Here is a 10,854-nt window from a genome sequence, read left to right as displayed (position 1 = left end):
TAAAAGTATTTAATTTGCAATTATTCTTTTATCTAATTCTATGTCGTATATTTTAACATAAATGTATATTTTAGTATATAGAATCGTTTGAAAGTCTCTTCTAGAAACGCTAAAATATGTCAAGTACAATAAATTATAATAAAAGATATATAAAAGACAGAATTATGGATCTTAAAAAAAAATCTATATAATGTCAGTTTAATTTTAAGTGGAATCTCTATGATCATGTAAGATTTAATTCATAAATTTTTAAGTAGAATTTACTTAATGTAATTTTTTTTCTTTTGTACACAATTATATAGATATCCTTACAAATATAAATATAATTTTCTTTTTTATACTTATTATGCTTTAAAGATATGCTTAAAAATTGTTAATTTATTGGAAGTCATAATATTCTGACTAAAATATAAAATATAAAAAAAGTATGAAATAAAATATTGTATATCTTTTCGTGATTATTTTATGTATAAAAGTATTAAAATACAATCATTGCAAATGAATTTGACTAAATATGTTCTATTAATGTCAGAATGTATTAGAATGTAATACAAAACAATTTATAAACTTATTATAATAGTTTTTTTATAAAAAAAAACTCTACATTAATTAATATACTTGAAAATAACTTAAAAATAACTTAAAAAATCAGGAACTTTATGTAACTCTATCCAAAAATTAAACTTTTATTAAGCTGTGGAGTAGACTTTTCTAAATTCTATAATTTGGCTTGTTTCATATTTTTTTTTTAAGTTAGTAATTTTCGAGATATTTTGACTTTTCTAAACGGTTTAAAAGATTCTATATTATTGCATATATATATATATTATATATATATATATATATATATATATATATATATGTGTGTGTAATACTATACATATATATATATTTTTTTTTATTTTATATATGTGTGCAAATTCTCTGATTATGGAAATGTTTTTCTTATTATATAACGTATAAAATTATAAATTCTATTCTTATTTTTTATTATAATTTGTCTAAACGTGGCTTTACACATTTTTATACATGTCTAATACATTTCATAAATTCATACATTTCATATCCACCACTTCATCCATTCTTAAAAAGATTATATAAGAATTTTTTTAATTATTGTTGTTTTTCCGCACTGCTGATTGATTTCCTCATTTTAATCATTTTCTGCTATGAGCAAACAACTGTTTGCACAAAATTCTTATATTTTGACAATTGTCGTTTCACGAGTTATATGAAAATATTTTATTTGGTACTTTCTTCGAAATATTAACTAATTAAATGTTAAGACGTATGATTATGTATGTTTTTTCATGTTCCACGACACTGATCACAAGTAGCACTAGCACAAAGTAAATATGTATACAATGACACAAATTGAAGCTGAATTTTATATTTAATTGAAAAACATATAATATCAAAAAATAAATAGCGCATAGCGCATATCTGCAGTGTCCAGTATAAGATAAAAAACAAATATTAATACTTATCTGCAAACGATGCGCAACAGTGGAATAATAATATTATTATTAATCTATAACATATAGATATATTCAAACTATGTCCAAAACAATTAATATTTAGCAAAATAATCATTGTGCGTATTTCATTTATTATTCTCTGAAATAGAGATGTTTAATTAAAACCTAACATGGAAAATAATGGTGATTATTGTTAAGTGGTATTATATTTAAATTAATTGGATTTTTTATGTAATTAATACATAGAATATTCGTCTGTGGTTGTATTACGAGTTCATGTAGTTTATTTGAAGAATTGTCGCGCGCGGTTGCGTTACCGACGTGAGGTATTGTGTCCGACAATGCTACGATCGCACGAGGTTCATTTGATAAAATTATCACATTTTATCGATTTAATATATTACATTCAATAATATTAATAGTATTATCATACATTTAGTATATTAGTAGTATTGTAGTATATTAAAATATAAATACTTAAACTATAAATACTTTATTATATGTACTGTATACATATATCCAAGTATATAGATTTTCTATCAGGCAATAGACAATCGTATAAATATAAATCTTTGATATGTTGCAAAATTGAATCAACTTTTCCGCCTGAAATTTTTTGAATGGAAAAACCACCCTTCAAAGAAACAAATAATAAATAATTTATTATAACTATTCCGCCAATGCTCGATGATTTTCAGGTTTCCTTCTTCTTCTTTATCCTTCCTCATTGTCGCTCGTTCTTCGTGGATCGCACAATTCACTTACGCACAAAACAGAATTACTGAAATGCAACAATCGTGCGACATTTTCTATACAACGCATTATATTCGAGGGACGTCTCAGGAACGTTCTTAGAACGTTTTTTTTATCCGACGTTCTCTAGACATTTCTAAATCCCTTAAAGGTCTGTGTTGTATGAATTTGTATGTTACTCCTGGCGAGATGCGTAATTTCATTACACTTTCACAACGAAGGACAACGTGCAAAAATATGCTCACAAGATTACGATTTTCTCTATATCGCGCGAATTAATATAACGGAAAGATTCGTTTGTGATGACAGCGAAATTCATAAATAACGCGGACAACTTTACGCGACAGGTCAGACACAGACGTAGAGAACAGTGCACCTGTTGCTCCTACTTATACTTTCGTGCACTTTCTGCATTTTCAGCAATATGTATGCAATCACGTTTTACGGCAACTGTTATTTCGTATCACGATATAATACAGCTAGTATCACGACATAATCAAATATTTATGTGAGTAAAAATAGTAATCATATTCACGAAATGCAGTGTCCGAGAATTGTAATTGTAAATTATCTGCTCTCGACTGCTCGCACGAGTAAACTTTTAAATTAAAAGTTTCGCGTCTATTAACAAGATAAAATCACCGATGTATGAACGCTGAATCTGCACTATACAATTATTTTAAATTAAATACGATGTTAATCATGATTATATTTATCAGACAAACAAGTTGCAATGCTATTCAACTTGAAATAGGTCTGTTCTATTTAACTTCATCTTTTCTTTTCCTCTAAAAAAAGAAAAGATGGAGAAATAAAGATGAAAGATAAATGCAAGAAATTCAACTAATTCGCTACCGCACAATTTGAATTATGCACAACTCGGTGCAAAACGACAAAATAATACAGTAATATTGCACTGTACTTAGTATGTAACTATTATATACAACATATATATTATGTTTATATTGTTGAGCTTGAAATTATAATAACATAATATTACTGTTAGTTTACATTCATTGGTAATTCTGATATATAACAACGTAACTATTAAGATCATTGTAAAATCCATTTTTATTCAATGCTTTTACATTTTAATAATGTATTGCTTCACAATTACTAATATACAACAAGAAGTTATCACATTCACGTGAGTATAAAGAATATTTGTACGGAGACAAATAATACATTTAAAAATGTGCTATTTTTTTCTATATATAATGTTGATGCTAAATTTAGTAAAAGTTTAATGTGTGAAACATGTCTTATTTAATCATAAAATTCTGTAATAATTTAACAAATATCAGTGTTATCACTTAATGTTTTTTTTTTTAATTTAAAATTATAATTGCACATATAATAATAACGTAATTTATGACAATTGCTTTTTCAATGTTTTTTATGACAATTACTTTCCAATATTTCGCATTGACAATATAAAAAGGCACTTCAACAATTTGTAACAATTTGTCAAATTTGTTAGCATTAACGATCTACAAAAGACAGCTTCACAAAATATTTCGCAGTATTTCGCTCATTGCGAATTTTTTATCATCAAATAACAAGAAACACAGTATCACTCGTAGCCTCGTAATAGCCGGCTCGAAATTTGGATCTAGTTCAAGCGAAGATCTGTAAAAACTTGCTGCAGTCTCGAAGTCACCCTGTAAAAAAAAAAGTTTTAAGTTTTTGCCTCATTACGTAATCGAACTTATCTATTGTATCTAATAAAATAATATTTAATTTACCAAAGCAGCATGAAGATTAGCAACAACGTAATGATTGATTATGAAATCGGGTCCAATAGAAAGAGCTATCTGAGCAATTTCAAGGGCTTCATGAAAATAATTTTGCGAACTGAGTAAAGACGCCAAGTTTACGAGAAGTATGTCTTGCATATCCTTCGGAGTATTCTCCAAACTTTGCCACATACAATCCAGTGCTTTACGACTGTCACCTGCTACGCGCCAATAAAATGATGCAGCTATCGCCAAGGTCCAAGAAGCATAGTGCTAATTTAGGATAGAAAGTATATGTCAGTTATACACATAAATGACCAGGTACATAATTATAAATTCTAATGAATCACCTTTTGCAAAGCAAATGCGATTTTAGTCCCGAGTCCTTGTAAAGAATCACTTTGCGTTCCAGTTATCATCATCAACCACTCGGCCATATCAAGCTCAGCTTTGTGTTGCAATAACTGCGAGAATTGCACCACTTCAGTTACGCGACTCATTTCAGAATTATCTTTGTCACATATTGGTTGTAAATTCGGGATATCATCGCCCAATGATTCGATCTCATCTTCGATACTGAAAGCGAAATATTAATTTACAAATAACCTGTGTGTGATAATATTTATAAATTTTTCATAATTTATTGATTACATACGTCATATTTCGTCGTATAAATTTATGAAATACAAATAAAGATGCAGCCCAGTCTTCATACTTGAGATTATCGCATTCATCTTTATTTGGATAATACGATTCTTTTTGATTGTCAAGCATCTTATCAAACGACGAATCGGTGTATGCATGTAGCACATCCTTTGACATAAAAATCATTTATGTGTACACCATCTCGGGGATTTAAATTAAATTTGCAAAATAATATAAATTATATCTTCACAATTTGTTAATTATTATAGAATGTCATGAAAATCACATGCTTACATTATCTGGAATTTTAGTCATATGTGCATGTGGTTCATATAGTTTAGTCGCGCTATTAGGAAGCAATAACGAATGTATAAGACCTTGGCGCACATGTTCTTTCTTACTATAGTATGACATATCCAGTAATCCAATCTTTTGATTGCTCCAGCAATTTATCCCTATAATAACAATTTCAACTATTAACTTAGGATATAAGTAGTAATAGAAAATTTACATTTCAATTTGAAAAGAAAACTTTCTAAAAAAGATTTAAGCATTACATCTAATACACACACACACACAAAACACACACACACACACACACACACACACACACACACACACACGTATACATGTTATGTAAAATATAATATATAAATTAAAGTTAAAATGCATGATCAAAGGTAAAATAATAAAAAGAACACAAATAAGTAACAATAATCTTTATTATATACTATTATACAAAGAAAAAAAACAGCAAATAATAAGACAAAATCATGACAACATAAAATACATAATTGTAAGACAAAATTATTCCATTTTGTTTCAAGCAAAAATAAAACGAACGTAAATTTAATATTTGCGTCAAATAAAAAGTACATAAAACAATCTAAAAAGGAGTCTACTTTTAAGATGTACATGTGAAAATACACACCTATTTCTTCTGTCTTTGTTGAAAAATATTTAATATGCTTACAATTCTTGACTTGTCGCTTACGTAAAAATGTATCACTTGCTTGCAAATTATATTTAGTAAGTAATACAGAAGGCAAATTCATAGAATGTTTGTGTAAATTAATTCCTTGTTCTTCACAGCCTGTGATAATGACAATATTTGTCATTACTCATCACAATAACCTGCGTTTTTTAGGACACAGTACGATCAACAGAGAACAAAATTAATCAACTGAAAAAACACAATAAATTTGGTGCAAAAAAATTATAAATAATAAAATATAATAATTGGAAAAGAAGATCAAAGATGTTAAAAATGAAAGAAAAATGCAAAATTAAACAAAGGAATGAAAAAGAAAAAAAGAAATAAAATATGTTTATATATATATTGTTTATATATTTTTCTCCCCACTCTTTTACTCTTTCTTTATTTAAAAAAAAATTGCAGTGTTTCCATTATTTATAATATAAAAATAAATTATAAATTATAAACTCTTCATTAAATACATGTAAACGCAAACAAAACAAAAAATAATGTAATAATAAAATATAAAAGATTATATCATTAACATTTAAAAGATATAGGATAGAAAATCTTTACGAGATAATTACATATTAATACATACCTGGACGATTACCTGTGATAACATTAAATTTTTCACGACAGGCTAATGTTTTTAATAGCATTAATGTTCTACCATCATATAAATGTGAATCCACTCTTAATGCTTGTTTCAAATAATGTATAGCTCCTGTGTAATTTCCTTTTATATTTAATAATATACCGAGTAAAAAATTAGTCATTGGCTAAAATAGAAAATATTATAACATATTATTTTCTTTTATACAGTCAATATGTAAATAAAAACTCGTTTGTTTGAATTATGGAAATATTATTCATAAAAACAAAATTCTTTTCAAAACGAAATTTAATTATATTTTCCATACCTCCACAGCATTAATTTGTAAAGCTTCGTCAGTAATTCTAAAAGCATCATCAATTAAACCCATTTTATGATGCATCGAAGCTATACTAACTAAAGGTACATCCATAAATTCTTTAGGAACATTATCCAATGCTAATTGAAGACAATCCAAAGCTAAACGTGATTTCCCTACTATTCTCCAATGTAAAGATGCGAGCATGGATAATACCCATGGAGCTGCTACTTTCTGTTTTGACATAATAAATTTTTTATTAGAACATTACGATTACAAGAATAGTAATAAAATAATACTAAATTATTTACCGCCTCGGTTGCCGTCAAAATTCTTTGACCAATTTCTGCCAAGTCCGCAGATTGTACTAAATTATGTAGAAATGGTTTCAGAGAAGTGTCTGGTGAATGTTGTTGCACACTCGCATCCAGTAACGTATGTGTAATATACTTCTTATTAAATGACTTAGGTGATTGGCATATCGGTGGATGCCATGGTAAAGGATGCTTTTTCCATGGTTCAATATCGATCAATTCATTTACAAATAAATGTGTTCTAAAGACAGATAGAAATATTAGAATTATTATTAAAATTGGTTATAATACAGAGAAGAAGTTACAGAGAAGAATACTTACGCATAACCTTTATTTTCAGGTGATAAATAAATAGGTAAATATTGTCTTCCATCTCCAAACAGTAACATAGAGCCATCACAGTCGGATATTTTTGGCCAGTGGTCAGCTTCAAAATCTTCATTTCCTTTTTTAATTTCTATATTATGATACTTTGGACTTTTTGTTGGAGATGCAAATAAATGATTGTACTCCACATTTAATTCTGGTATCATATCTAAAACAATATCATATAAATATTACTACTTACATTGTAAAATATTCAACACAATTTACATTTGTTGCCAAAATCACTAAAGTACCTTTTGCAATGTGATTATTGCGTTCCTTCACTTGTTTCTGTAGATTTTTCAACAGATGCAAACTAACATGAACATTTTGCAACATCTTCTCAGCTATTTTTTTCCTGTCTCCCAAATCCGTGTAAGATAATACAATATTGTTATCGATACGATGAATTGACCTTTCAACTGGATTTATCGCAAGTAAATGTAGATTTTGCTCTCGTGCAAAAGCAAGCTTGATTTCTCTGGTGGTAGATTTAATATTTTGTTCCCACAGCATATGTTCGTAAAGTTTGAACCATTCCTCCTTCCAATCATGATACGCATGTATTTCAGTTAATACATTCCGCAAGCGTCTGTAATAAACATTATCATAAATATTCTCAGCTCAGTTCTCAAATTAGATAGCAACAATGAGCTTACTGATCAAATAACAGCAGGGATGTTTCCAAAGATCGATGGCATAATATAGCATATTTCATTTGCTTGGCTTCTAATGTGTCGGGTGCCAATTTCAAACAATTATCGTAGCACGCTGCAGATCGATCAAAGTCGCCGAGGGATGTATACACGTGGCCCAACGCCAGGTGATGATAACTCTCTGTTGGATTATGATCTATCGCCGCATGTAAAATAATCGCAGCTTCGCCAGAATATCTCGCAGCGTGTAAAATGCCGGCAGTAGTCAGAAGAGGAATATCGCGATATTGCCTTAATCACGTACAATGCTTTCGTTACGAGATTAGTAAAATTACACGGCGGTCTTCTGGCGACACTTTTCTCTATTATCTTCTAAACGAAGTTCTTATTATATTACCTTGGAGCACATACAATTGCTCTACGACTGCATTCTAAAGCATTATAAGCATTTCCCTTGATCCGCCAATAAATCGATGCTAGATTCAAGTATATCCAGGATGTATTATTGCGAGATAAGCTATAAGCGAGCTGATGACCAAATTGATTAAGATCAGTATTCAATGGTAAATACTTCATTAAGTCGAGTTCTTCATACTGCGTAAGATTCTTTCGATTCTGCATCGCCTGATACAACAAACAAGACATTACAGATACATTGTAATTTTTACATAAAGAATGACGTGTACCTACTTTAAGATGCTCAAATGTATATATACTAAAATCTAATGGAAATGTTCTCTGACAATCTGGGACTGTCTGTTTACTATTAGCCACTACATTATACAGCATGTAATCAGTTTGGCTGCAACAAAAAATTGTATTTTAATATTAAACATTTGATGAATATTTCTCCAAATCTATTTAGATACAATACTTATAATCACTCACTCTATCCCATCCTTGAGTCTATAATCGATTATTAAACTAGCATGTACATCAATATCCAACGACTTGTCCCATAGAAAACAATCTGAGTTTGAATTTTCTGCATCAGCTATGCTCAGACCAACGAACTGATTGTCAATAGACACTTCCTTCCTCGAGATTTTTTTATATATGGCATTGGCTGTTTCTCTGCGTTTCTCCTGCTCCAGAAATCCCAAGAGATCGTATGGCCGACGCATATCAAAGACACTGTCGTGCTGAAAACATGAAAAGAAACATAATTCAACGTTAAGCAGCCATATCTGAAATTGCCGAGTTATAGAAGGATAACGCAGTTTTTACGCGGTATTTATCAATCACACGTAACATTTTCCTCGGAAAAAATCGGAACTTGATGTTCGAATTTTCATTGAATATATATCTAAATATGTGTATACTTACCTGTGGCTGAATTCTCCCATTTTCCGTGACATACCAATGCTTGGTAGCCGAGATTTCGAGTATCGCCGCGAGCACCGTGATAATCCTACAGGACACGCTGCTCCGGATCATTTTTTTCCTTTTGCGATATAACCCCATACGACGTACCACGGGGGCCTCATCGATTCTGCGAGCGAAATACGACAGCTATGAACTATGGCTGCAAGAACGCGCGCGTTTCCGCACAGGAAAACGTGCTGCGCAGGTGAGATCTACGTAAAACGCGTGGGAAAACCAATTACGTCGCGTATTTCCTCCCGGAATAATACAGGACGATTCGAAACGCGATCACGACGCGGTATCGGCGACTGTCAACGGCGAGATTGGCTATCAGGTGGAAGTAGAGTTGCCAACCACTGGCGATACGACCGTCGCAATAAAATCGTTATCGTTGGATTTCGCAGTTTTCTGATACTTGTTAAATGCGCAACGTGATCGAAGTCGGTGTTTCGCGAGTTTCGAAGAATCAAAAAAAAGAGTATAAATCATCAACACGAAAAAAATGTTGATCAGAACACGCCTGAGAATATTATGTGTATATATATATTATGTAGCATGAAAGTTGCATGAGAATTTGAATGTAAAATATGTATTATCAATGTATGATAAAGTAAATATATGTATGATAAAGTTTTTAAATTTAACAAAAAATTCATGTTTTTTTTTTATATATATTTAATTCTTTTTAATTTGAGATTGAATTTCCTACCGATTTCCTTTTACACAGACAATTTGCACGGCAACTTGCGACGCTCCTGAATGCATCTTTCTGCACTTTCTGCACTTTAGATGAGAGATGGGTTAGATTGGAATTAAAGAAAAATAATAAATTTTTAAAAATAAAATTTGCACTGTAAAATGCGCAAGAATTTGAACATATGATAAATCTTTATTTTAATTAAAAGATTCTACCAACTTTTATATTTTAAATCATTTTTTTAGTTTGCAATTGTGTTATATTCAAATTTCTTTCATTCTAGGAAATGTGATTTGTGATGGATTGGAAATATCTTTCTGCACTTTCTGCACTTGAGATGAAAGATAGGTTAGATAGAATAGAAAGAAAATAGTAGCATAAATTTCTAAAAATAAAGTGCACTGTAAAATGAATAAAAATTCGAACTATATGGTAGATTTTTTATTTGCAATGGTGTATTTTTTTCGTAGTTTTCGTTTCTTTCTCATTTCTACAAGGTGCAACTTGCTGCAGTTTTAATCAGATCATTATCATAGACGAGTTTTTTAATTCGAGTTTTTTTCATCGATTGATTAAGCGCATAATGCTGCTTTTATAGAGCAAAGTTGCGCATAATGCGATTTATTAATCGATAAATTAAAAAACTCGCCTCATATTTAAATAAAAGATGAATTAAATTAAAGCAGCCGTGAATCTAAGCTAAATGAATATCAAGTAAAAAAAAATATCATTTGGCAAAATTTATCTTAGATTCTACGCGATGCGAAAATATTCTCATATCAAATTTAATTTTCTTCAAAAATACTTCCTTGCATAATAATGCAAAAAAAAAAAAAAAAGAAAAGACATCACGATATATACGCTTCTAATCGTCATGTCTCGATTCGTTTATCGCGCAAAACTCGCGAGAAACACATGCATTACAATTGTCGTAGAATATGATAAATTCAGTCT

General features: G+C 29.8%; 1 protein-coding gene across 2 annotated transcripts; it reads right to left on the bottom strand.

Moving 5' to 3' along the window:
- Nucleotides 1–3,276: 3,276 nt before the first annotated feature.
- Nucleotides 3,277–9,784, bottom strand: LOC105428291 (tetratricopeptide repeat protein 17). 2 transcript variants are annotated; one of them, XM_089080618.1, is made up of 16 exons: nucleotides 9,165–9,783; nucleotides 8,727–8,980; nucleotides 8,529–8,640; nucleotides 8,236–8,462; nucleotides 7,842–8,129; nucleotides 7,437–7,774; nucleotides 7,138–7,351; nucleotides 6,814–7,057; nucleotides 6,512–6,736; nucleotides 6,190–6,370; nucleotides 5,544–5,705; nucleotides 4,907–5,067; nucleotides 4,623–4,780; nucleotides 4,318–4,543; nucleotides 3,977–4,240; nucleotides 3,277–3,892 (listed from the first exon to the last, which is right to left on the bottom strand). In XM_089080618.1, the coding sequence occupies exons 1-16, from the start codon at nucleotides 9,300–9,302 to the stop codon at nucleotides 3,737–3,739; spliced, it is 3,348 nt and encodes a 1,115-aa protein (XP_088936744.1). In that variant the 5' UTR covers nucleotides 9,303–9,783; the 3' UTR covers nucleotides 3,277–3,736. The 2 variants fall into 2 exon arrangements, with proteins under 2 accessions (XP_088936744.1, XP_088936745.1); XM_089080619.1 differs by lacking the exon at nucleotides 5,544–5,705 and having other exon boundaries at nucleotides 9,165–9,784.
- Between the last annotated feature and the right edge of the window lie 1,070 nt (nucleotides 9,785–10,854).

Source organism: Pogonomyrmex barbatus, unplaced genomic scaffold (genome assembly GCF_055798465.1).
Source record: "Pogonomyrmex barbatus isolate J1 unplaced genomic scaffold, ASM5579846v1 scaffold4, whole genome shotgun sequence".
In the NCBI taxonomy this organism is placed as follows: Eukaryota; Metazoa; Arthropoda; class Insecta; order Hymenoptera; family Formicidae; genus Pogonomyrmex; species Pogonomyrmex barbatus.
This window is presented reverse-complemented; position numbering and strand designations above follow the sequence as displayed.

Bases quoted from the DNA above. Each gene is read 5' to 3' on its own strand.
- LOC105428291 (XM_089080618.1), bottom strand. From the start codon at position 9,302: ATGGGGTTATATCGCAAAAGGAAAAAAATGATCCGGAGCAGCGTGTCC. The intron at 6,737-6,813 runs GTAAATAATTTA...ATGTCAAAACAG, and splicing joins TTTTGACGGCAACCGAGGCG to AAAGTAGCAGCTCCATGGGT. The intron at 3,893-3,976 runs GTAAATTAAATA...TTTTTTTTACAG, and splicing joins CTAATCTTCATGCTGCTTTG to GGTGACTTCGAGACTGCAGC.